Genomic DNA, 27,960 nt, shown 5'->3' with positions numbered 1-27,960 from the left:
GTGCTGTTTATTCCACTTAGTAACAGTTCTGTTTACAGAGCACTTTGACATAAATTCTGATTTTTAACATTAAAGTTGTCTGATGGTATTTTTGTTTTAATCTTTAGACATCAAGAAATTTTTTTAGTGACAGAATAGGGACTTTTTTGATCCTTAAATCTACCCCTCACCACAATAAAGGAAAAAAGCAAAAACATTCTTGGCTCATGCATTGAACGATCTTTTTTGAGAAGGGTCAGTTTTTGAAAAATTACCCAAAACTGAAACATCTTTCATCTTTATCACACCCAAAGATTAAAAGTGACTGATTACCACCAGTTATTTCACTAAATATGAAAGTGGGAAACCGTATCAATTATTTGTCCACTAAGTTGATAAGCCCAGGAGAATACGATCTGTAAATTCTAGTTGAGTGATGAAGATGGGGCTTTGAATTAATCTACAGTCTTGGAATTAATTCTGCAGTGTTTTAACCAAGGAATTTTTCAGTAGTCATAAATTTATATTTTAAAATTGAGTAAATGTTCTCATTGACCCCCACCAATTTTGTAAAGCAGATATTAACCAAACTTCAATAGTTATAAGACAAAAATTTAATGAAAATTGGACAGTATGTATAATCCAGGGCTAAATAGTTACATTGGACTGGAGTAGAAATTTAAAATACAATAGATGCTGGAGTAAATGTTACATATTATCATCATCTGATTCATCTTCTTCCTTCAGAGATTCCTGTTAAGAGAAAATAGGTGTTTAAAATTGATTTTTAAAATTGTTATATCCCATACCTGTGGGCAAGTTAAGCTACAACAACCTGAGTTAAGTGGTTAATTTCCTTTACTTGTAACTGAATGAACAGTTCTAGAATAAGATACCCACGCAAAGATAATTAAGCAAATATTGCTCTAACATGCAATGACTGTATCTTTGATAGAATGTATACTTAAGAGGCCAGGTGCAGTGGCTTAAGTCTGTAATCCCAGCACTTTGGGGGCCGAAGTAGGCAGATCACCTGAGGTCAAGTTTGAAACTAGCCTGGTGAAAACCCGTCCCTGTATTATTGGTGAAACCAAAAATGCAAAAGTAGCCAGGTGTGGCGGCGTGCTCCTGTAATCCCAGCTACTGGGGAGGCTGAGGCAGGAGGATTGCTTGAACCCTGGAGGCAGAGGTTGCAGAGCAGAGATGGTGCCACTGCACTCCAGCCTGGGTGACAGAGCAAGACTCTGTCTCAAAAAAAAAATAGAACATATACTTAAAAGTCCTAAAAAACCTCTTTGCAATCTAAACCCCCCACAATTTTTTTGGAACCAAGGCAACTGTACCCACTAGAGATAACCTAGAAAATTTCTATCCTTAGTTCAACTGAACTATTAGTGATATTTAATAGAAGCCACCCAAGTTGATTTATATTATTCAACACAATTTTGGTTAGAGGATTTTTTTTTTTTTTAAATTAGGGATGGGGTCTTGCTGTGCTGCTCAGGCTGGTCTTGAACTCCTGGGCTAAGTGATTCCCCGCACTGTACCTGGCCAAGAGAAGTTTTTGTGCTGTGGCTTACCTTAGCATATTTCTCTGCTTCTTCCCTTATATCTTTTGGAACAATTTCATGTCTTCCATTAGTTACTGTAAATTAAGCCACATATGTAAATGAAGTTTAAATTGAGTACTGTATTGTAACTTGCAGTATACCATAGGATCTACCCAATCCACAGACTGCCTCACCTAAGGTTGCAAAGTTGTACTATGAGTAATACTCAAATATTTTAGTGTGCTGCTTCCACATGAGATTATATGTGCCTACATATTAAGTTCTTATGGAAATGAAAGTAAATTATGCTATAAGTTATAAATCCTGAGCATTAATTTATAGCATAGTATCTTTAAAACCATGAAATGGATGTTTCAAAAAATAACCTGTTCACAACTTAAGTCAATTATTAAGCAGAACTTTCCCTTCATTTAGACAACCTAGTAAATTTGTTTTAGCTTTCATTATTTTAGAAAGGACTCTCAGTTGTAAATTAGCTGTGGTACAGATCATTCCTAAGGCAAATAAATGTACAAAAATAACTTACATTCACCAACCCAGCTGAGTTCTAGTTCAAAAGCTTTATCCTTAACTTCATCATGTACTATGTAAATTCTAGAATAGAAAAGGGAAAGGTAAGATTTTGGTAACCTCCAAACATTGTAGTAGTTCACAGACCCATAGTCAGTACAAATTAGAATGTCCATCCATAATAAAATTATTTATAAAATTACACAGACACATTCTACATAGCATTTAACATTAGAGAAGACAAATTACACAGGGACTGAAATGAAACATTTGCCCTCCCAACAAATATTCAATATATTTAATCAACCCAAGTTCAGTTTATTTTTGCACATTGCTTTAGAGATATAACTTGGGTGGGTGCAGTGAGTGGCTCACACCTGTAATCCCAACACTTTGGGAGACCAAGGCTGATGGATCACTTGAGGTCAGGAGTTTGAGACTAGCCTGGCCAACATGGTGAAACCCTGTCTCTACTAAAAATACAATAATTAGCTGGGTGTGGTGGTGGGTGCCTGTAATCCTAGCTACTCAGGAGGCTAAGGCAAGAGAGTTACTTGAACCCGGGAGGTGGAGGTTCCAGTGAGCCAAGATCACACTACTGCACTCCAGCCTGGGCTACGGAGAGAGACTCCGTCTCAAAAAAAAAAAAAAAAAGATATAACTATAAAAGATAACTCATAAAGAAAATGGATTCACTAGGAAGAGGTGTCATTAACTGTGTTTTAGGAAATTTATTTTTTGTCCCATTAATTTAATATTTTTAAAGCCAACTAATTGGCTGGGAATGGTGGCTCGTGCCTGTAATCCTAGCACTTGTTGGAGGCAGAGGTGGGCAGATAATGAGGTCAGGAGATTGAGACCATCCTGGCCGAAAGTGTGAAACCATGTCTCTACTAAAAATACAAAAATTAGCCAGGTGTGGTGGCACGGGCCTGTAGTCCCAGCTACTCGGGGGGCTGAGGCAGGAGAATCACTTGAACCCAGAAGGTGGAAGCTGCAGTGAGCTGAGATCGTGCCACTGCACTCTAGCCTGGGCAACAGAGTGAGACTCTGTTTCAAATAAGTAAGTAAAACCAACTAATTTATGTGCTTGCAATTATTAGTGGTCTCTTCAACCTACAGCTTCTTGGCAGTAGTCTTTTTAAGCTCCTTGTCCATTTTATAATGGCTTATATGCCACATAACCTGGCCTTCACATTGTAGTACTTTACAAATTACAGCAAAGGAGGAGGCACTGTCATGCAACATATTAAAGTAACATAAAAAGTATCAAGAGGCCAGGTGCGGCGGCTCACATCTATAATCCCAGCACTTTGGGAGGCCAAGACGGGTGGATCACAAGGTCAGGAGTTCAAGACCAGCCTGGCCAAGATGGTAAAGCCCCTCTCTACTAAAAATACAAAAATTAGCCAGGCGTGGTGGTGGGTGTCTGTAATCCCAGCTACTTGAGAGGCTGATGCAGGAGAATTGCTTGAACATGGGAGGTGGAGCTTGCAGTGAGCCAAGATCATGCCACTGCCCTCCAGCCTGGGCGACAGAGCGAGGCTCCATCTCAAAAAAAAAAAAAAAAAAAAAAATCAAGAAATTAAGTACAGTAGCAGAGTATAGCTTTTATCTAATACTTTCCACTGAGTTACATACCTTACTTTTAGGAGGGTCTTCTAAAACCTTGCTATAATATGAGAGGATCTCAATTTTCTAGAACTAAGTAAAAGATAACATGCTGCTCCATTTTCTTAAATGAAGAAGGGATGGCTTTCCTAACATGGAACACTTAATAGATGACTACCATTATACCTAAATATAAAAGATGGTAAGAACTGATTTCCAGAAGCACTTCAAAGGATTGGTTCAGTGAAGGAAACAGTATATCATGATAAAATACTACACAATTCAAGGAAGATAACTGACTTCCTTTCTTAGCAGTTCTGCTGTATGTTGGTTCCTAATGTTGCCGTTAGAATGGCTTCTGCTTGCTTCACAACTGAAACTGGGAGGGCAGAGGGGAGGAGGAAGCAGGAGGGCTAAAGGCAATAGCAGTAATGATGGACCAGTTTATAAGAGACTGAGTGTCATGTAAATAGTATGTTTATTATACAATAGAGCCCATTGGAATTTTTTTTCTTGTATTGTTAGATGTAAAACCTGAGACACTACCGTATAGAGAGCTGATTGACTAGACCTTGTTCATGTAGTTCTAATGTGGAATAGTTAGAGATGTTAAGAATTATCTGAATATAACTTTTGAATCTAAAAAGCTGGCTACACAACGTGTTTTGTTGGAATCTTTGTAATACCAAATGTCTACACTCTTTTATCTAAAAGAATGAAAAAATTTTTGAAACATCACTACCAAGGTTAATTGACTTTTTTATTGCTTACTGTCTAAATACCTGTTACATATTAATAGTATTCTAGTTTACATACCTGTCATCAACTATTCAGGGTTTCTTAAGCTAGTTTTTGAAATGTTTTGTAATACTGCTCTTCTTACCTTGTTATAGGAACTTTTATAATAAACATGAAAAAGTGAAACATATCTTTCCCAAATAAACACATTATGTAAATGAGCCAGCTTCGTGGATCATGTATGGAAATAATTAGTTGTAAACCTATAAAGTCTGTAAGCATTCTTAGAGGCAATTTAAGATTACTATTATTAGTACTTAAGAGATTTGAGAAGTTGGGAGCTAACAAATTAAGACCCTAATGGTACATTATGTGTCTTTAACCTGTAACAGGAGTTTATTTTGTCAAAAGCTATTTTTCCCTTCCTATTCATTCTACTAAAAAACGGGGCTTGAAAACATTTTCCTCCTTCGTGAGGCTTCTTAGAATGTTAAATTTACCTTCTAAAACACACTAAGTTATTTTACAGGAAAACAGCCTCTTAGGATTAATGTAATATATATATGCAAAGGTCAAGTGAAATATCTTTGTGGATGGTAAGAAAAATTTCAACTTACATTTTTGCAACTTCTTTAACAATATCACGGCAGGTCATTTCTTTCATCTACAGAAAATAAAATGTATATTCATCAGAAGAACATTTTCCACTTGTGTAATTATTTTCACTTTTATACTCAGATATAAAACCAAGGAAAATAACCTGAAGTCTGAAAAAGACCAGAATCGAAGTTTCCTGATTCATATTTTAATGTTTTGAAATTTATACGCCAAGCCAGGCTCAGTGGCTCACGCCTGTAATCCCAGCACTTTGGGAGGCCAAGGCAGCCGGATTGCCTGGGGTCAGAAATTCAAGACCAGCCTGACCAACATGGTGAAACCCTGTCTCTACTAAAAATACAAAATAGCCAGCCGGGCGCGGTGGCTCAAGCCTGTAATCCCAGCACTTTGGGAGGCCGAGACGGGCGGATCACGAGGTCAGGAGATCGAGACCATCCTGGCTAACATGGTGAAACCCCGTCTCTACTAAAAAATACAAAAAAACTAGCCGGGCGAGGTGGCGGGCGCCTGTAGTCCCAGCTACTCGGGAGGCTGAGCCAGGAGAATGGCGTGAACCCGGGAGGCGGAGCTTGCAGTGAGCTAAGATCCGGCCACTGCACGACAGCCCGGGCGACAGAGCCAGACTCCGTCTCAAAAAAAAAAAAAAAAAAAAAAAATACAATAGCCAGGCTGGAAGTGGTGCGCCCACGTAATCCCAGCTACTCAGGAGGCTGAGGCATAAGAATCTCTTGAACCCAGGAGGCAGAGGTTGTAGTGAGCCAAGATTACGCCACTGTACTCTAGTCTGGGCGACAGAGAGACTCCGTCTCAAAAAAAAAAAAAAGTTTATACACCAAAAAAGATATTCTGAGATATCCTATAGTTACCACTAACTTTGTGATAAAATTATAAAAATCCACAGCCACCTATAAATCTGAAGTCTGACCTGAAGTTTGAACGACTGGAGAAGACATCTAGATTTTCTTTATAGTCAATTTAGGATAATAAAATGCAAACAAATCATTAATGTCTACTATATGCAAGATACAGAAAGATGAAGGAAGGAGTAACAAATCATCCTTTGTGGAACTATTCAAAGCAAAAATGCAAAATACCAGGGAAAGCTTTGAAGAACCAAGATTTGAGCAGGTTCTTAGAATATAGATTGGATTGGATTGGATTTCAAGAGAGATGAACGTATAAAGCAGAAGTGGGAAGCCAAAAGCTTTTATCCAAATTAGAATTAAGCATTCTTTCAATGAACACTTGGAAATCAAGGTAGAAAAGTACCCCTAGGGCCTAGCTGAGGAGTCTGTATGTCGTTAGGTTTTGATAGTAACCAGTGCAAGATTTTATCATCAGACATACGGGTTTCTGAATAGACAGGCATTTCTGAACAGACATGACAGGATCAAAACAATGTTTGCGCAAACTGCCCTTCATCTATTGCGGATACATTGGGGGATGATGGAATATAGTGAAAGATAATGGGTGCTCATACAGCAGTCTAGACTTTAGGTGATTCAACTACTATATATTTAAGCTAGATTATCTTTTTTTTTTTCAATTTTGAAATCTGGATGCTCAAGCTATGCCTGCACAACCACATGAGGAAGAAGGAACAATGACAACAACAAAACACTAAATTTAAATTTAAGAATACTAATCTTAGGAAATAGATAAACCATTATTTGGGTACAACTAAAGGCAAGTGGCATAGACTCTTAAATATTTTGGGGAAGAAAGAGACTAAAAGAGATCTAAGGAAGAAAATGTGAACCTCGATAGTTTGAAACAGTTAAAAAGGCAGTGTAGAAATTGCTCAGGCAGTTTGATTATGGACTATTAGATGATACTTGGGTCTGATAATGGTATAAGGAGAATAAAGTATTTAGGGATGCAATATGCCTGCAGCTTTTTTCAAATAGTTTATAGGGGAGGGGGATGTGTAAGTGGTTAACTGAAGTCTAACTAGATGAGTTTGTTGTAAGCTTATGATGTTTACAGTTCTTCATGTTAAATTGAGGGTGATCACAGGAAGGGAAAGAATACTAATCTTTGAATTTTTGCCCTTATTGGTTAAGTTCTGTATTTAGTGAATTAACTGCATCCTACAAAGTCAAACTTGAAAAGCACATTTTAATTGGCAAATATATTTTTACATATGTTTGTAAAGTTCTTATTTTTTGGTAAACTATCAGAAGAGAACAATGATACAGAGCAGGGGTCAGCAGATGGATTCTGTAAAGCATCAACTTGTAAATATTTTCAGGTTTATTAGCTGTATGGCTCTGGTTTCTGTTCCCTGTTCCAAATGTTAAAGTCTACTGTTGTATTTTCTAAAAGTAGCCATGGACTGAATGTAGCTGTGTTCCAATAAAACTTACACAAAAGCAGGCAGTGGGCCATAATTTGTAACACCTGATTCACAGCATAATTTTGTCAGAAACTGTAAGTGTTCCTCAATTAAAGTGATTTTTTTTCTTGATTTTTGTCTGGGACTTACTGTTTTTCCCATTCCTTACTAGGATTTAACTATATAAAGATAGTAACTGCTCTAAATATTCTAATTTCCTTTATTTTTTTGAGATAAGGTGTCGCTCTGTCGCCATGGCTGGAGTGCAGTGACGTGATCATAGCTCACTGTAGCCCCCAACTCCTGGGGCTCAAAACAGTCCTCCTGCTTCAGCCTCCCAAGTAGCTGGGACTACAGGTATATACCACCTCACCTCGCTAACATTTTGTTTTAGGAGATAGGGTCTCATTCTTTTGCCTAGCCTGGACTTGGAACTCCTGGGCTCAAGCAATCCTCCCAACTTGGCCTGCCAAACTGGTAGGGTATTACAGGGGTAATCCCCCTCAACTAGTGTAAATATTCTAATTTTCAAATTTCCATATAATAGTATTGAGAGATGAAAATAAAAGGAAAAGAGTAGAAGATAGGAACCTAGCATCATACTAGTAAGTGTGCAGTGGAAAAGAACGTAGGTCTAAGACTCATAAGGTCTGGATACTGTTCAGAACCAGCTGATTCTGTATTCCTATGCAGAGTGTTTAATCTGCAGTTGAGCTTAGGCTAAATGACCTCTAAGATCCTTTTGTCAACTTTACTAAAATACGAAACAAATTAGGCTTTATAGATTAGGCTCAGCATTGTACAAATACCAAACGTGAATAAATATTTTCTAGAAGCTGGTCTTAAATAAGTTGAATGAGTAACTGAGAAAGATTCTAGTGCAGCATTAACATTTAAATGTATGTGAAATTTTATCTCACTTGAGTTTACCAAAACACTGATAAATTGTATGCCTGCTTTTTAGGCAAGTTTCTGACAGGTCATCAATAATATTGAAACAGTATCCATGAAGTCTTTAAGTTGATCAATGTATGGCTAAAAGGAAAACCAAGCTTTTAAGAAAACTTGTTCACACTAATAGCTGAATGTTGTGAAAAAATAAGTGGGTAGTTGTAAGAGTATAGGCTAAAAGTTATGCCTTATGTGGCTAGGAGCAAAGTTAAGAGAACCAGTGGAGCACAGCCAGACATAAAAGCTGTGTTCCAAAGAAAGAAAGAATATAGGAAAAATATAACTTTTTAGTAACTCAAAATTTTAAAATTTTCAAACTAGAGCTCACGTAGATTCATAAATAGGTTTCAAGGATTTTGTGAAATCATATCAAAAGTTGCGTTTTTCTAGATTGAGGCTTTATAGTAGTTACTAAAAATCATAAAGGGATGTATAACACAACTCTGTAGATATGTTATCAGCTTTCACATTCAGTGACTTAGCAGCCTCATAAAGCTCTAAACATCAAACCACACTGTATCCTTAAACCAAGCTTCTCCAGCCACGGGGCGCAGAGCCAAACACAAATTCAAACTTTAACACATTATGAGATTTTTTTTTAAGCTCATCAGCTATCATTACTGTTGGTGTATTTTATGTGTGGCCCAGGGAAGCCAAATGATTGGACATCCCTGCCTTAGACTGAAATGTCTGTGGTGATAAAATTTCACTGCATTAGCATGACAATGTAGTAAAAATTCAAGCATTAATTATTACCTGAAGCTTCTCTATTTCCGTCTTTGCAGCTTGCCTGGCTTTGCCAATGGCACAGCCCCAATAACCCTATTTAGAAAAAAAAAATTATATAGTCACTGAATTAGTATGCTATATATAATTAATGACTACTAATGTTTCTATTTATAACCTAGTGAAAGGATGTTAAATGACTTTTAAAAGCAAGTATGGAAAAATATAGTCAAATACATTCTGATGAATGCCAAAGGGCTCAAAAATATTAAAATACCAAACAATTCTAAAACTACCTCTATTTTTAATAGAGATATATCCAAAAATATTTAAATTGCGTAATCATATACACTCTGAGACATTTTGGGGAACATGAATGGGAAAGATTTTAGCACTATGACAATGAAAAATGAAATTATATATTCCTGAGACACAGAAATAAAGTTAATTCCTACGAGTTCAGTACTCTAAACCCCAATGTTTTTATTCTGTAAATTTTTTTAAAGAAAAGGATGCACAGCCGGGCACGGTGGCTCATGCCTGTAATCCCAGCACTATGGAAGGCCGAGGCAGGCGTATCACCTCAGGTCAGGAGTTGGAGACCAGGCTGACCAACATAGGGAAACCCCGTCTCTACTAAAAATACAAAAAAATTAGCTGGCTGTGGTGGCAGGTGCCTGTAATCCCAGCTACTAGGGAGGCTGAGGCAGGAGAATCACTTGAATCTGGGAGCCATAGGTTGCAGTGAGCAGAGACTGCACCACTGCACTCCAGCCTGCGCAACAGAGTGAGGCTCCATCTCAAGAAAACAGTTAAGAAACGGTAATAATAGGCTGGGCACGGTGGCTCACACTTGTAATCCCAGCACTTTGGGAAGCCGAGGCATGTGGATCACTTGAGGCCAGGAGTTCCAGACCAGCCTGGGCAACATGGTGAAACTCCGTCTCTACTTTTAAAAATACAAAAACTAGCCAGGTGTGGTGATACAGGCCTGTAATCCCAGCTACTTGAGAGAAGCTGAGGCACGAGAATCCCTTGAATCCGGGAGGCAGAGGTTACAGTGAGTCAAGATTACACCACTGTAGGGCCGGACGCGGTGGCTCAAGCCTGTAATCCCAGCACTTTGGGAGGCCGAGACGGGCGGATGATGAGGTCAGGAGATCGAGACCATCCTGGCTAACACGGTGAAACCCCGTCTCTACTAAAAAATACAAAAAACTAGCCGGGCGAGGTGGCGGGCGCCTGTAGTCCCAGTTACTCAGGAGGCTGAGGTAGGAGAATGGCGTAAACCCAGGAGGCGAAGCTTGCAGTGAGCTGAGATCCGGCCACTGCACTCCAGCCTGGGCGACAGAACGAGACTCCGTCTCCAAAAAAAAAAAAAAGATAACACCACTGCAGTCCAGCCTGGGTGACAGAGCAAGACTGTCTCAAAAAAAAAAAAGTAATAATTTAGGGAAAGCTCTTAGAAATCACATTTAAACCTTCTCTTTAAAAGGGAAGGCAGGGCAAGGTGGCTAATGCCTGTAATGCCAGCACTTTGGGAGGCCAAGGTGGGCGAATTACTTGAGATCCAGAGTTCGAGACCAGCCTGGCTAACATGGTGAAACCTTGTCTCTACTAAAAATACAAAAATTAGCCGGGTGTGGTGGTGCATGCTTCTAATCCGAGCCTACTCGGGAGGCTGAGGCAGAATTGCTTGAACTGGGGAGGCAGAGGTTTGGCGCCACTGCACTCCAGTCTGGGCGACAGAGCAAGACGTTGTCTCAAACAAAATTAGGTCCAGTGCAGTGGCTCACGCCTGTAATCCTAGCACTTTGGGATGCTGGAGTGGGCAGACCACTTGAGGTCAGGAGTTGGAGACCAGCTGGCCAACATGGCAAAACCCCATCTCTACTAAAAATACAAAAATTAGCCAGGCATGGTGGCGCATGCCTATAATCCCAGCTAATCGGGAGGCTGAGACAGGAGAATCGCTTGAACCTAGGAGGCAGAGGAGGTTGCAGTGAACCAAGATCGAGCCACTGCACTCCAGCCTGGGAGATAGAGTGAGACTCCATCTTAAAAATAAATAAAATAAAATAAAAGGGATGACATGGCTGGACATGGACGCTCATGCCTGTAATCCCACCACTTTGGGAGTCCAAGGCAGGAGGATTGCTTAAGGCCAGGAGTTTGAGACCAGCCCTGGGAACGTGGAAAGACCTTGTCTCTACAGACACCAAAAAAATACAAAAATTCCCATGCATGGTGGCATAAGCCTGTAGTCCCAGTTACTTGGGAGGCTTAGGTAGGAGAATCGCCTGAGCCTCGAAGTTAAGAGGCTGAAGTGAGCTATGATTGTGTCACTGCACTCCAGCCTGGGCAAGAGTGAGGGGAAAAAAAAAAAAAGACGTTAAATAGTTTTAAGACAGTGTTTATAGTAAAAAAGGAAAATCACATATTCAAAATACTATATGCACTGTATAGCTTTTATAAATAACATACTGAAAACAACAAATCTTTTCTCTGCCTCATATCGGATATTAATGATAAACAAGAAAACATGGTTGGGCACGGTAGCTCACACCTGTAATACTCCCACTTTGGGAGACCCGGGTGGGTAGATCTCTTGAGGCCTGGAGTTCAACACCAGTCTGGCCAAAGTGGCAAAGGCCTGTCTCTACTAAAAATACAAAAAAATTAGCCAGGTGGTGCACACCTGTAATCCCAGCTACCCAGGAGGCTGAGGCAGAAGAATCGTTTGAACCTGGGAGGCAGAGATTGCAGTGAGCCATTGTGCTCACGCAACTGTTGTTAGACCAACATCAGATCCAACGTGAGCCACTGGATCACGCCACTGTGTTCCAGCCTGGGTCACACAGTGAGATCCTGTTCCACCAAAAAGGAAAAAAAAAAAAATGCTGTTGGACAAGAGGTTGTTGTAAAAAAAAAAAAAAAAAACTCCTTGAATGAGTTTTTTTTAAATTTCATATAATCTTATAATGAGACTTAAATGCTAATGAAATACCATTAAACTAAAATAGAATTTCAAATGATTCAAAAGTACTCACGTATGAAACACCTGATGGGTCAATCATGTAGAGTTGCGCACCGTCATTCACACTGTAAGACCCTAACATGAAACTGCATAAAAGTATACAAACAGCTTAAACCACGGCAATAACATAAAAGTATTTTTGAAAAAATGATTAAAATGCAATTATATTTTGTTTCTGAGATAAATTACTAATATACATATAACTCATAGTACTTTCATACAGTGGTTTCAAATAATTAAAACTAGTACATACTTGAGATTATTCAAAATTCATGTAGCTTTGTTTGTTTGTTTAATATTAATCTTTCTGATTAAGGTCTCCTAGAAAGTCTAGCAGTACAGGGAAAGGAGTAATGATAAGATAGATGAAAATCAAAACTAATGAGAGGGCCCAAAAAATAAGGCATAAACACAAAAAGGTCAAGGGAACAAAATTCCTGGCAGAGAGTATACTGAATCCATGTGAAATCCTTCCCACCCTTCATTCTATTTCCCAATATCCTGCCAGTCATTTATCTGCAATAATCAGAATTGGTTCAGTGTATTTTTCTATGCTCAACAAATTAGGCTATTAGCTGATTGTATGAAATACTGATTTTCTGAAATTGCAACATACAGTGGGCACTGTTTCCATGAGTTCTGCATCTGTGGATTCAACAAACCACAGATAGAAAACTTTCAAAAAACATTGCTTTTCTACTGAACAACTGTGATTTTCTTGTCATTATTCCCTAAACGATACAGTGTAACAGCTATTTACACTGTATTAGGTATTGCAAGTAGAGATGACTTAACATATACAGGAGGATATGCACAGGTTATATGCAAATACTTAACCATTTTATATGAGGGACTTCAGCAACCTTGGATTCTGGTATTCATGGGAGGTCCTAAAACCAATTCCCCACAAAAACCAAGGGATGACTATATTTGCCTTAGAGTAGAAAAGAAACCAGCATCATCTTACACATCATCTCATATGCGGAATATTTTTAACTATTCAATTCCCATCCCTACTGTCATTTCCATCCATCTCCTACCCTGATATGAGACTTATCCTTCAGAATATATAGCTCATTGTCACTATTTTAAAGCCTTTTAACATTTTCTTTGCTGAAAATCAGCATGGAACACAGACTTTTACATGACTGGACCCCTTCCTACATCTTCAATATCATCTCTAAACCTCATACTCTACACACCAAGCATACTTAACTATCTCAGGCCCACATATTTTCATACCAGTTCCTGTGCTTGCAACTACCAAGTCTCCCTACAGCTCACACTCTTTTCCTTGCCTCCTGTCCAGAAACAGTCCATTCCCTAATTGTTGTCCCTTTATCATATCACCTCTAAGATTTTATCAATGTGACTTCACACCTGTGTCTCCACATCCATGACTAACTCAGTGCCCAATAGATGTTTACTGAAAAAGTTCTCTCTGGCCCGGCGCGGTGGCTCAAGCCTGTAATCCCAACACTTTGGGAGGCCAGGGTGGGCAGATCACTTGAGGTCAGGAGTTCAACACCAGTCTGGCCAACATGGCAAAACCCCGTCTCTACTAAAAATAAAAAAATTAGCCAGGCGTGGTGGAAGGCGCTTGTAATCCCTGCTACTCAGGAGGCTGAGGCAGGAGAATGGCTTGAACCTGGGAAGCAGAGGTTGCAGTGACCCGAGATCATGCCACTGCACTCCAGCCTGGGCGACAGAGAGAGACTCCATCCCAAAAAAAAACAAAAAAAAGTTATGGGAAAAAAAAAGTTATCTCTACTATTTTTGCTCCCTTGAAAAGAGTAGAGAAGTTTGATGAACTCAGAGCTCAGTTGAAAGGTATTCTACATAGTCTGAAAACAAAGTGTTTCATAATGTAATTTAAGTGAGAGGCTTAAGAATGACTAATGTCAGCCTGGGCAGCATGGTGAGACCCCATCTCTACAAAAAAAAAAAAAATTTTAATTAGCCAGGCATCGTAGCCCATGCCTGTGGTCCCAGCTACTTGGGACACTGAGGTAGGAGCATCGCTTGAACCAGGAGGTGAAAGCTGCAGTCAGCCATGATGGCACCACTGCACTCCAGCTCAGGTGACAGAGCAACTGTCTCAAAAAGTAAAACGAAACATAAAACACTAATGTAACATTACCAATAGAATAAAACTCGATTTTTCTTTAATATCTGTCTTAGTAATTAAATATGACTGATGATAAACAACTCAAAGGTAGGACTACAGCTGAGCACTCAGATGTTAGTATATGCACTATTTTGACTAAACATGTTTGACATTTTAAGTCATAAGCCAAACATGTCTTTTCATTTTAGAAAAATCTAGTCATAAGTCTTCTCTGTGAAGCCAAATTTGAATATTTATACCTATTCCAGGTCTTTATGCAGCTGAATCCCCACTTCACCCCAAAATAAAATATCAGCACTTTAACAGAAAGAAAAACTGTGCTTAATGGGAATTGTGAGATGTAATTTTGTATGGACTAATTACTGACTGCCAAAAATAATCTCCATTTAATAGCATATTACCTACAGGCTTCAAGTATATCAGATGGAAATTAATGAGAAAACTGAAGTATAACTGGCTGCTTAATGTTAACACAGCATATATTTAAAATTACCTAAGAATATCAGGGACTAATACCAGAGAGTTTATTATAATCAGATTAAAGTCATTGTTATCAGTTCCTTGTTTTATAATCACTTCAGATCTATATAGTCCTTTTCACTATTCAAACTTTACTTTTTTTTTTTTTTTTTTTTTTTTTTGTAGAGGCAGAGTCTCTATTGCCCCGGCTAGAGTACAGTGGTATGATCACAACTCACTCACTCCACTGTTGAACTCCTGGGCTCAAATGATCCTCCCAAGCAGCTCATAAGTAGCTGTGAGTACAGGCATGTGATACTGCACCTGGCTAAATTTTAAATTTTTTTGTAGAGATAGGTTCTCACTATGTTGGCCAGGCTGGTCTCATACTCCTGGGCGCGAGGGATTCTCCCACCTCAGCCTCCCAAAGTACTGGGATTACAGGTGTGAGCCATGGCACCCAGCCTCAAGTAGTTTCTATGTACACTGTTTTATTTAATAATTGCCCTAATACTTCTCGACAAGAGTTCCTATTTTTAAGTATGTAAAAGGCTAAGATGCTGGGGAACATAATAATTATCTATAGTACAGATCTGCCTTTTGAATAATTCACAAAATTTCATACCTGCAGCCAAAAGGTCTAACAGCACTGTAGAGTGTATATGCATGCACATACATGGCCACTCTGTCTGCAAGATGCTATGGAGGGAAGCAGAAGAGCTTATTAATAAACTTCTATTACTGTCCAAAAGGTTTCTCAACATGTTATCAACTTACTTTTAGTGGAATGTTGTAGCCAAAGTTAGATCTAAAGTTGGAAGCTTCTTCTCTTGCTATGTCTGCTAAAGAACGAGCATCTGCCAACAAACCTGCTACTGCCTGAAAAAAAAGCACCAATTTACTAGAGGAACACGTTCCTATCACAAATCAAAGTTTGCAATTATAGATTTACTAAATTTTTTTAACAAGTATTACCATTCAAAATAAACTTTTTTGGCTTAAAGGCTCTCTACAAGGCATTCTGATGCTTGAGTATGAAATTATAATTTAGAAATTTACTAAGTATAACTTCATTGCTTTGTTCAATGCTCATACTCAGGACTATTTCCTTTTTTTTTTTTTTTCTGTGACGGAGTCTCGCTCTGTTGCCTGGGCTGGAGTGCCGTGGCGCAAACTCTGCTCACTGCAAGCTCCGCCTCCTAGGTTCGCACCATTCTCCTGCCTCAGCTTCCCTAGTAGCTGGGACTACAGGTGCCCGCCACCACGTCTGGCTAATTTTTTTGTATTTTTAGTAGAGACGGGGTTTCACCATGTTAGCCAGGATGGTCTCGATCTCCTGACCTGGTGATCCACCCGCCTCGGCCTCCCAAAGTGCTTGGATTACAGGCGTGAGCCACCGTGCCTAGCCAATTTTCAGGACTACTTCTATCATAAATCCTCTTCCCCTGATTTACTACCTCATTATAAAGAAAAAAAACCATGGGTCTTGGTCAGATTTCATCTTTTTTTTTTTTTTTTGAGACAGTCTCATGCGTCACCTAGGCTGGAGTGCAATGGCGCCATCTGGGCTCACTGCAACCTTTGCCTCCCAGGTTCAAGGGATTCTCCTGCAGCTGGAATTGGCTAATTTTTGTATTTTTAGTAGAGACAGAGTTTGGTTTTGCCATGTTAGCCAGGCTGGTCTTGAACTGCTCACCTCAGGTGATCAGCTTGCCTCAGCCTCCCAAAATGTTGTGATTACAGGTGTGAGCCACCGTGCCTGGCCCAATTTTGATCTTTAAAGTTATTACAGGGTGAGGATATCTAATCCAAAAATCTGAAATTTAAAACATTTCAGAATCTGAAACAAACAAACAAAAAACAGAACTGCAGTTACTATGTATGTGCCGAGAAGCCCTCAGGCACTGCAGTGAAATCACATGTTAGTGTGGCATATTTTTCTTTTTTCTTTTTTTGAGACAGAGTTTTGCTCTTGTTGCCCAGGCTGGAGTGCAGTAGCGCAATCTCAGCTCACCACAACCTCGGTTTCCTGGGTTCAAGCTATTCTCCTGCCTCAGCCTCCCTCGGTTTCCTGGGTTCAAGCTATTCTCCTGCCTCAGCCTCCCAAGTACCTGGGACTACAGGTGCATGCCACCATAGCCCGGCTAATTTTTTTATTTGTAATAGAGACGGGGTTTCTCCATGTTGGTCAGGCTAGTCTTGAACTTCCGACCTCAGGTGATCTGCCCGCCTTGGCCTTCTAAAATGCTGGGATTACAAGTGTGAGCCACTGTGCCCAGTCTAGTGTGGCATATTTTAAGTTTGGAGAAAAATGTCCAAGTAGTTCAGTTTGAACATTAGATCATTTTACTACATTCCTTTCAATGCCTTCACATCTTTCAGAAGCTAGGCTGTTAGTGGTTGCTATGAAAAAAAGTAAGTACTGTGCAAAAATCAGTGTGAAACAGGAAATGACAGTGGCTGCATCCAAAGTTGGGAAGTTGTACAGTGTACATACTAGAAATTTTGATTGCTTAAAATGAAAGAAAACATTTTAATTTTTAAATAAAAATATTTTCACTATATGTGTATTTTTTTAAAAAATGGCTAAATTTTTAGGATGTAAACACTAAGTTCTTTGGACCTAAATACTTAAAAACGAAACCATTAGGTATTTTTAGCCTAGAGAAGCCATGAGAAAAACTACTGGGACACTTATGGTACCATAAACCAACCAAATTTGAAACCCTCTAGCCTAGGACAGTTACAGAATTTAAAAGTGGTATCAAAATCTTTAAAAGCCTTTTTTTCCTATGCTACTCAGTAATAGTAATAATAATTACTAAGAGATACTGAGCACTCATTACATGTTAAGCATTTTACATAATAATTTTTAACCTCACAACAACTGTATGTGCGAAGTACTATTATCACCCTTGTTTTGCAGACAAGGAAATGGGTGTTTAGAATAACTTCCCCAAGGTAACCTATGCCAGTAAGTTATACCACTTAAAGAATCTTCTATTGCTTTAGAGAAAGCTTACTGTAAAGTCACATAATTCTCAAATCACTTGAAGATGACAACTGTGGAAGGAGGGAGGATATTAAGCCGTAATTTTCTCCAGCCCTCCTCAATGTCTAATGTTGGCCGGACACATTGGCTCATGCCTGTAATCTCAGCAACTCAGGAAGCTAAGGCAGGAGGATCGCTTGAGCCCAGGAGTTCAAGACCAGCCTGAGCAACACAGCAAGATCATATCTCTTAAAACAAACAAAAAGTTATCCAGGTGTGCTAGCACACTTGTAGTTACAGCTACTTGGGAGGCTGAGGCAGGAGAATCACTTGAGCCCAGGAGCACAAGGCTGCAGTGAGCTATGATCATGCCACTGCACTCAAGCCTGGGCAACAGAGCAAGGCCTGCGTGTGTGTGTGTGTATATATTTATGCATAATTTTTTTCAAAATATAAACTTTTTCTATTACATACAAGAATACAAGATCACCTCCTACTAGCTAGGTTACAATCTAGCACATTTCATCAAAACATACCAGTTTCACTGGCAATAATAAATCTGTTCAGCATGATTCTTTTTTTTTTTTTTTTGAGACGGAGTCTTGCTCTGCCGCCCCGGCTGGAGTGCAGTGGCCGGCTCTCAGCTCACTGCAAGCTCCGCCTCCCGGGTTCACGCCATTCTCCTGTCTCAGCCTCCCGAGTAGCTGGGACTACAGGCGCCCGCCTCGTCGCCCGGCTATTTTTTCGTATTTTTTAGTAGAGACGGGGTTTCACCGTATTAGCCAGGATGGTCTCGATCTCCTGACCTCGTGATCCGCCCGTCTCGGCCTCCCAAAGTGCTGGGATTACAGGCTTGAGCCACCGCGCCCGGCCTGTTCAGCATGATTCTTAGCAAACTAACACAAGAACAGAAAACCAAAAACCACATGTTCTCTCTTATAAGTGGAAGCTAAATGATGAGAATTCATAGATACAAAGACAGGAACAACAGACACTGGGGCCTACTTGAGGGTGGAGGGTGGGAGGAGGAAGAGGATCAGAAAAAATAACTATTGGGTCCTAGGCTTAGTACCCAGATAACGAAAAAAATATGTACTACAACAACAAAAAAGTCAAAAGAAAATGTATATATACACAATGGAATACTGTTCATCCTTTAAAAAAAACAAAATGCTAGGCTGGGCGTGGTGGCTCACGCCTATAATCCCAGCACTTTGGGAGGCAGAGGCGGGTAGATCACTTGAGGTCAGGAGTCCGAGACCAGCCTGACCAATATGGTGAGACCCCGTCTCTACTGAAAATACAAAAATTACCTGGGTGTGGCAGCGTGTCTGTAATCCTAGCTACTGGCGAGGCTGAGGCAGGAGAATTGCTTGAATCCAGGAGGCGGAGGTTGCACTGGGCTGAGATTGCACCATTGCACTCCTTCCTGGACGACAGAGTGAGACTCCACCTCAAAAAATAAATTAAAATATGGCCGGGCGCGGTGGCTCAAGCCTGTAATCCCAGCACTTTGGGAGGCTGAGGCGGGCGGATGGATCACTTGAGGTCAGGAGTTCAAGACCAGCCTGGCCAACATAGTGAAACCCTGTCTCTACTAAAAACATAAAAATTAGCTGGTCATGGTAGAAGGCACCCATAGTCCCAGCTACTTGGGAGGCTGAGGTAGGAAAATTGCTTGAACCCAGGATGCAGAGAGTGCAGTGAGCTGAGATGGCAACACTGCAATCCAGCCTAGGTGACAGAGAGAGACTCTGTCTCAAACCAAAAAGAAAAGAAACAAAATGACATTGATATAACCTTCACTGGGTTGTCAAAATTAAACAAGGTAATTTATGTAAAGAGCTCCCAGCATAGAACCTAATATACAAATATTCTCCTTTCTTCCTTTCCTTTTCAGGTGGCAGGATTAGAATCATTTCATTCTTTTTTTTTTTTTTTCCCCCGATATTGGTTCTTACTAAGCCAAGTCTGCCATCTATGTAGGGTAACTGCAGTATATACCAGTAGTGTATTTATGGCTGGGCTTGCAATTTAGTCCCTCACAACTTAGATACCAACTGCATGAATAACTTATTTCAGTGATGCCCTGTGAAACTATTATGGATGTGTTCACTTTTCCTTTTCATTAAACATCCTTTCCTGATGTTCCACCTTATATAAAGGCGTTTGCTATCTGATGGCATCTTTACTGTGACAGTGATCCCCACAAGAGATACAGAAAGCTAAAGATTCTTCACCTCTCAAGCATATGCCTTCATCAGTGATGTGTGCTGCCAAGATCTCATTTCTACGCATACTCCCCAGCCCTCTCCCTCTCCTGCTCTTCTTTCAGCAGCTTGGATTTTCCCCCATCACTAATAAGGTTATGAGAATACTGCCTTTCTATTTGACAGTGAACTGGACCAATGCAGTAATGCGCTCTGATTACTTTTTTGACTGCACAGTGATCTATTCCAATCAGTTACTTCAAAAGAAACTGGACAAGACAAAAAGGAACATTTTAAAACATGACCTTACCATTCCAACATGCCGATCAACATTAAAAAGTCGTTTGTTGGAACCTTCTTCATAAAGTTTAGAAAGGACTAATTTTTCTACCCCAAAGACAACACCATCTTTGCATCTGATTCCAATAGCTGTACTGAAACAAGAAGAAAATCAGTTTTTTAACTGAAAATAAACTTCATAAACTTAAGTTCAACAAAAAACAAAAACAAAAAACAAAATAAGTAACATTTAAGGCATGCCAAATACCTTAAAACATTTGAAAACCAGGAAAACACACTAAAGTGTAATAAACACATTAAATCCATATAAATATCATGTGACCCTCCCTCCAGAATCTAGTACATCATTTGACTAAAAATATATTAATATATAAGTATAAAAATGCTAATGAAACACAATATGGCGCAGTGTCTGACTTATGATAATTATGTTATAAACAAATGACATAAATTCATGCCCATTAAAAATGGTACATAACGCCAGGCGCGGTGGCTCAAGCCTGTAATCCCAGCACTTTGGGAGGCCGAGACGGGCGGATCACGAGGTCAGGACATGGAGACCATCCTGACTAACACAGTGAAACCCCATCTCTACTAAAAAAATACAAAAAACTAGCCAGGTGAGGTGGCGGGCGCCTGTAGTCCCAGCTACTTGGGAGGCTGAGGCAGGAGAATGGCGTAAACCCGGGAGGCGGAGCTTGCAGTGAGCTGAGATCCGGCCACTGCACTCCAGCCTGGGTGACAGAGTGAGACTCTGTCTCAAAAAAAAAAAAAAAAAAGTACATAACAGACATATAAAAGACAGGTTAGATACAAACTTAAAAGTTAACAGTGACTGCTCTGGGTAGAAGGATTATGATTTATTCTTCCTTTTGCTCATCTCTTTCTTCCAATTTTCCCATAATAAACATATTGCTTCTAATAAGTATATAAGAGAATGAAATATATGTTCTGCTACAACTGTTTAAAATAAAAAGATCTTAAAATAACCTCTTAAAGCCAGGCATGGTGGCTCACGCCTGTAATCTCGGCACTTTGGGATGCTGAGGCAGGAGGATCTCGTAAGCCCAGGAGTCCAAGACCAGCCTGGGAAACGTGGCAAAACCTGGCTTAACCAGGCATGGTGGTACACGCCTGTAGTCCCAGCTTCCTGGGAGGCTGAGGTGAGAGATTGCTTGAGCCCAGTTAGGTGGAGGCTGCAGTGAGCCAAGACTGCACCACTGCACACCAGTCTGTAAAACAGGGTAAGACCCTGTCTCACACACACACACACACACACACACACACACACACACACAACCTCTTTAAGTAAAATGTGGAGAAATTACATGCTGCCATTTCAAGATGAAAATGTGTTACACTTTATTGTTCTGTTCCTTTTTGGTAAAGGTAGTTCTGATTGGAAACAATAGAGACAAAATAAGCAATGCTTGATTGTACAGTTTTCTGGTAAAATTATCTCAACTTTCTCTTCTTTTTTTTATTTTAAAGAAATGGAGTCTTGCCATACTGCCCAGGCTTGACTTGAAGTCTGGAGCTCAAGTGATCCTCTCACCTTAGCCTCAGTAGCTGGGACTACCAGCACAACTTCTCAATTTTGGTTAACAGCATCACCAAACTCTACATCCTCCAGGTTGAGCTTCTATTTACTATTAATTTTTTTTCTTCAAAATTTCCTTCATGTCCACTTCTTTACAATAATTATACCAGCATTGGGATCCTTATAATTTCAGGCCTACATTACTACAGCATCTTTTCTACTTCTCTAATCCATGTTATCTAAGACCAGCCTAATTCCTAGCTTTGTTTCATTTTGCCAGTCATAATCTAAAAAGGGATCCACAACCTAAAAAGCAGGAGAATTGTGTCATTCACAGGTCTCTTAAAATCTGATGAAACTATGGCATTTCTTCCCAGAAAAATGAACAGATGCACACAACAAATTTTCTAAGAATTTCTGACACTCCTTCCCCAACACTTTAGGTGTCTTCCATGGCTCCCCTTGAAAGTTTAAACTCCTAAGAGTCTGGCCGAGCCCCCTGAGCATATTCAATTTCCTGTTATAAATTCTGTACTCTATTGAAGTTACCTCAGGGTCAACCTTCAAACACCTCATGTTCATTTTTGATTCCATGTCTTTGAGGTTATCCTGGATGCTAGAATACATTTCCTCTTCATCACTGCTAATTTAAATGAATTTCCCCAAAAGGTTTGCAAACTTACTTGAACTCAAGCTCTACAGGTCAGAATGTAACCTCAGGACTTTGGAAGGCCCAAGTGAGAGGATTGCCTGAGGCCAAGAGTTCAAGACCCATCTGGCCAACATTTTGAAACCCTGTCACTTTTTTTTTGGAGATGGAGTCTCACTCTGTCTCCCCGGCTGGAGTGCAGTGGCGCGATCTTGGCTCACTACAACCTCCACCTCCCGGGTTCAAGTGATTCTCCTGTCTCAACCTCCCAAGTAGCTGGGATTACAGGAGCACACCGCCACACCCAGCTAATTTTTTGTATTTTCAGTAGAAACGGGGTTTCACCGTGTTTCCCAGGCTGGTCTCGAACTCCTGAGCTCAGGTAATCCACCTGCCTCACCAAAGTGCTAGGATTACAGGCGTGGCTCACGTTCAGCAGGAAGCCTGTCTTAATTATCTCAACTCAACATCTTCCTCAATGTTTAAAACATTCTTGAAAATCTGGAAATCTCTGAGATCCTCTCAGGCAGTCTTCAAGGTCAATTAATTTCAAAAGAATTCAAAGACTTCGGCTGGGTGCAGTGGCTCACACCTATAATCCCAGCACTTTGGGAGGCCTAGGCAGGCGGATCACTTGAGCTCAGTTTGAGACCAGCCTGGGCCACATGGTGAAACCCTGTCTCTACAAAAAATTAGCCAGGCATGGTGGCACATGCTTGCAGTCCCAACTACCTTGTGGGGCTGAGGCAGGAGAATAGCTTGAGACCAGGAGGTCGAGTCTGCAGTGAGCTGTAATCACACCACTGCACTGCAGCCTGGGTGACAAAGCAAGAGCCTATGTTCTGCCCCTAAAAAAAGTTTATTTTTAAAAAAAGGAATAACAGGCTGGGCGCAGTGGCTCATGCCTGTAATCCCATCACTTTGGGAGGCCAAGGCAGGAGGATTACTTGAGCCCAAAAGTTCAAGACCAACTGAGGCAACACAGTGAGACCATGTCTCTTTTCAAAATAAATATTTTTTTTTTTAATAAGAAACTATCATTTGTTCAGTTTTGGTGTAACAAAGACAGGTTACATAGATCGTTAAAAAGAAGAACTTTTAGGCTGGGCACGGTGGCTCATGCCTATAATCCCAGCACTTCAGGAGGCCGAGGCAGGTGGGTCACCTGACATTGGGAGTTTGAGACCAGCCTGACCAACGTGGAGAAACCCTGTTTCTACTAAAAACACAAAAATTAGCTGGGTATGGCGGTGCATGCCTGTAATCCCAGCTACTCGGGAGGCTGAAGCAGAACTGCTTGAACCTAGGAGGCGGAGGTTGCAGTGAGCCAAGATCGCACCGTTACACTCCAGCCTGGGCAACAAGAGCGAAACTATGTCTCATTATAAAAAGAAAAAGAAAAAAAAGCACTTTCCTCACTTTTTCTCTTTTTGAGACAGTCTCTGTTGCTTAGGCTAGAATGCAGTGGTGCAATCTTGCCTCAATGCAACATCCACCTGCCAGGTTCAAGCGATTCTCCTGCCTCAGCCTCCCAAGTAGCTGAAACTACAGGCGTGTACCATCATGCCCGGCTAATTTTTTTATTTTTTTATTTTTTAGTAGACACAGGGTTTTACCATGTTGGCCAGGCTGGTCTTGAACTCCTGACCTCAGGTGATCTGCCCCCCTCAGCCTCCCAAAGTGCTGGGATTACAGAAGTGAGCCACCACGCCCGGCTGCATTTTTTCTTCACTCAGGAAAAAAACACATTTGTTTTTAAGGTTTCAACTTTTAAAAATATTTCATCTTTGCATAAATCTGACTTTTTAAAAATCATATTTAGGCTGGTCGTGGTGGCTCACACCTGTAATCTCAGCTCTTTGTAATCATGAGAAATATAGGACTGGGGCTACTCTTTGGGAGTGCAAGGCAAGCGGATCACTTGAGACCAGGAGTTTGAGACCAGCCTGGCCAACATGGCGAAACCCCGTCTCTACTAAAAATGCAAAAATTATCCGGGCATGGTGGCACATGCCTATAATCCTAGCTACTGGGGAGGCTGAGGCAAGAGAATCACTTGAACCCAGGAGGCAGAGGTTGCAGTGAGCCAAGAACGTACCACTGCACTCTAGCCTAGGTGACAGAGTGCGACTCAAGTCTCAAAAGAGAAACAGACATAGAAAATCTTTGCTGAATCGAACATGTGACTAACTGCAAAAGACATTTAAAACACAAGATGTATGAGACATAAAAAATAACAAGGTCACAAACCTAATGGCCAAGGAAGCCTATGATACAAATCAAGAATTTGAAAATGGAAAACAAAAAGATGATAATGAATGTGATTTTATATACTCTGCAACATGGATAATCTAAGTGGATAATCCTGGAATCAACGAGAAATATAGGACTGGGGTTCATGGAAAACATCTGGCCTAGAAAGAGATCTAGAAATGAATAGAGATTTGGGGACATATACTAATTTGTACCAAAGTAACATAACAAAGCCTAATCACCAAAAATATACAAAATAAAAGGAGACATGTAATACCTGGTTAAATGTTTCTTACCTACTATTTTCCACAGCCTTCATAGCATATTCAACTTGAAAAACTCTTCCGTCGGGAGAGAATGTAGAGGCTGACAGGTCATACTTAAGGAGAAAAGGCAACAGTAAGCTTGTATCTTTGGCAGTAATGACCATACAGTTTCTTCCCCTCTAAATGGCTTAAGCATCAGGAACATGTTATATCCCAACAAAGACCTTGCTTTCAAGAGAGGAAAGGGAAACTTGTCAAGAGCAGCAACAGTAGCTAAGGTAAAGCTATGTACCTTAGATTTCAGCTATTGAAGAGTAATGGAATCAAGTCCCAGGTGAAGTCAGAACACTTTTCACACAGATTACAAAACTCATTTTTGAAAAAGATTAATATGGGGCAGTAGAACCACCACTGGAGTTTGAACATTTAAATTTGTAACCATAACTCTGCAATTAACAAACTAAAAGACTTCAAACAAATCATTTGGCATTCACCAAGCACATAATGAGTATCTATTATGTTAGTCCACTACATGGAATACAAAGGTGATCACTCATTCATTAAGTCCTTCAATTTCAAATCAGACATGAATTTAGGTGCTAGAGATACAGCAGTAAATCAGAAAAGGCACTAAGATGAAAATAAAAGAGTAAAGCAATGGAAGGAACTACTACAGACTACATCATCAGGGAAGGCCTTCTGGGGCAGTAGTATTTAGGCTGAGTCAAACCTAAATGACAAGAAGCTATCCATTTAAGATATGAAGGAAAAAAGCCTTCTTGGCATTTGGCACAAAGATCTTAGGGTAGAAATAAGGCTACCACAGTCAAGAAACAGAAGTAAGGTCACTGTGTCCCGACCACTGTAAGCAGCAGAAAGAAGAGTAGACTGTGTTAGTGAGGTAGCTGAGGGTCAAATTATGTTGGGTCTTCCAGGCTGGAATAAGGACTTTGTATTTTATTCTAAATGCAACGAGGAATTTAAGCAGCGGGAGTGGTATGATCTACATTTTAAAAAACATCATTCTGGCTTTATGTGGAAAATGAATTCTAGAGAGAACAGCAGAAGCAAAGATAAGGTGTTCCAAAGATAGTGGTACTAGCTTAGACAAGAGAAGAGGTAGAAGGGAATACTTTTACAGAGTATAGTAAAAAAATAAAAATAATAAAAATAAACTTGCAAGGCCTGGCGTGATGGCTCATTCCTGTAATCCCAGCACTTTGGGAGGTCGAGGCAGGCTGATCACGAGGTCAAGAGATCGAGACCATCCTGGCCAACATGGTGAAACCTCATCTCTACTAAAAATACAAAAATTAGCTGGGCGTGGTGGTGTGCACCTGTAGTCCCAGCTACTCGAGAGGCTGAGACAGGAGAATTGCTTGAACTGGGAAGTGGAGGTTGCAGTGAGCCAAGATCGTGCCACTGCACTCCAGCCTGGCGACAGAGCAAGACTCCATCTCAAAAAATAAAAAATAAAAAAATAAACTTGCTAAAGCGTTGGTTCTGGAAGTAAAAAAAGGAATTAGAGATGAATCACAGATGTTTTCATATGACCATTCACTGAGCTGAAGACTGTAGTAGATGCAAAATGGCAAGGTAAGGAGAAAACCCAGAGCTCTACTTTGACATGCAGTACAAAATAAACTATCAAATGGGCAGACATGTCAAGCAGACAAACAATTATTCATATCTGGAGTTCTTGGGAGAAATGAATACAGAAGATAAGCCTTCAACAGTGGTACTTTGAGTCTGTTTCCTGATCTGTTAAACCCAGATCATTAACCCTACCATTGTTACTAAAATATCCCACATGGTTATATTATCAAGTATTCTTTAAAAGGTTTGTAGAATGAAATACTATTAATTGAAGGTAATAATATAATTGCAAAGTCAGTTTGCTACAAGATTATTGAGCATTTATCTAAGAAAAGTATGGCAGAACTTTAGCATTCATAACCGAATGGATTAAACCATTCCAGACATAAATTGCCTATTATCAAATTTAGAACACTAGTACTTGAACTTAAGGCTGAGCATGAGAATCTTGTTAAGTAGAAATTGAGGAACTGAGAAACTCAGTATTCAGTAACTCTAGTGCAAATAACCAATAAATCTTGTAGAAACTGTATTTTCTATATAGAGAAGTACATAAAAGGAGTAAACTGCACATATACATACGTTTAACAAAGGAAAGCCAAACAAGTTAACAAGCCCCACTGCAAAATCCTCAACAGTCTATCAAAAGTCTGAAGCTGTTAAGTTCCTAAGTAACCATTTAAACGTTTACGCAATAAATGCCTACAAGTGCTGTTAGGTACTTTGTATAGACAAGGACAAAGGAAAAACTGAAGGATTCATCAGATTTAGTTATTCTGATCATTTTTATTAGTTCTGTTCCGACAGGGTTTCCAGTGACTCCTTAGCACACTTAAAGACAGAGAAGGCCCGTGAATCAGCAGCAACCTGGGAACTGCAAACGCAGTCCACAGAAAGCACGATCTCCAGACCGTGGAATCCCAAATCTCACTGCCTCGGTGGTTCTCAAGAGCACACACTATTTCAAGCCCCACGAGTTTCCACTTTCGGTTTCCCTAAGTGGCTGAAGAAAGTGACTCAGCAATCCAAAGCTGCTCCAAACCTCACTGCGGCGACGCCAAGCCGGCTACACCTGAGCTGAAAAGCTTCAGGAGTCATGGTCACCTGAGACGCAGGCCTAGCATATAGGGGATCAAGACGACCGGTCTCCAAACAGCTGCAAGTGGCCCACCCAGCCGAAGGCGGTCTCAGAGCACCCAGGGTCCGCGAAACCCATGTGGTCTGTCCGAGTTCCCTTCAACCCCAATCCTTAGGTTAAACTATCACACCCAAAGACAGCGAACTCACCCCGGTGCCGATTGAGCTCATCGTGCTAAACCCAACGGGACTCGTAAGGATTCCAGGCCTAGAGCGCTTCCCCTACACCACAGGATGCCGCAAACTAGTAACAGACCCGCTCATTGGCTGCACGGCCAACCAATAACCTTTTTCTCTGTAGCTCGTTCCGCGGCTCCGGACCCCAGGACCAGGGGTATTGTGGGAAAGAAGCGG

General features: G+C 40.4%; 1 protein-coding gene across 1 annotated transcript; it reads right to left on the bottom strand.

The window, feature by feature from the left end:
- Nucleotides 1-573: 573 nt before the first annotated feature.
- PSMA3 (proteasome 20S subunit alpha 3) lies at nt 574-27,960 on the bottom strand. The gene is made up of 11 exons (XM_010357688.2): nt 27,757-27,960; nt 24,904-24,986; nt 20,176-20,299; nt 15,441-15,542; nt 15,289-15,362; nt 12,090-12,162; nt 9,070-9,135; nt 5,027-5,073; nt 2,077-2,144; nt 1,560-1,624; nt 574-732 (listed from the first exon to the last, which is right to left on the bottom strand). Exons 1-11 carry the CDS (start codon nt 27,775-27,777, stop codon nt 688-690), a joined length of 768 nt encoding a protein of 255 aa, XP_010355990.1. The 5' UTR covers nt 27,778-27,960; the 3' UTR covers nt 574-687.

Source organism: Rhinopithecus roxellana, chromosome 5 (genome assembly GCF_007565055.1).
Source record: "Rhinopithecus roxellana isolate Shanxi Qingling chromosome 5, ASM756505v1, whole genome shotgun sequence".
Taxonomy (NCBI): domain Eukaryota; kingdom Metazoa; phylum Chordata; class Mammalia; order Primates; family Cercopithecidae; genus Rhinopithecus; species Rhinopithecus roxellana.
The sequence above is the reverse complement of the archived record's forward strand: the minus strand, read 5'-3'. Positions and strand labels throughout refer to the sequence as shown.

Excerpts from the sequence above, each read along its gene's own strand:
- PSMA3 (XM_010357688.2), bottom strand. The coding sequence starts at position 27,777 with ATGAGCTCAATCGGCACCGGG. Across the intron at positions 15,363-15,440 it reads GCTACAACATTCCACTAAAA|CATCTTGCAGACAGAGTGGC; the intron begins GTAAGTTGATAA and ends TTCCCTCCATAG. Across the intron at positions 733-1,559 it reads AAGCAGAGAAATATGCTAAG|GAATCTCTGAAGGAAGAAGA; the intron begins GTAAGCCACAGC and ends TTCTCTTAACAG.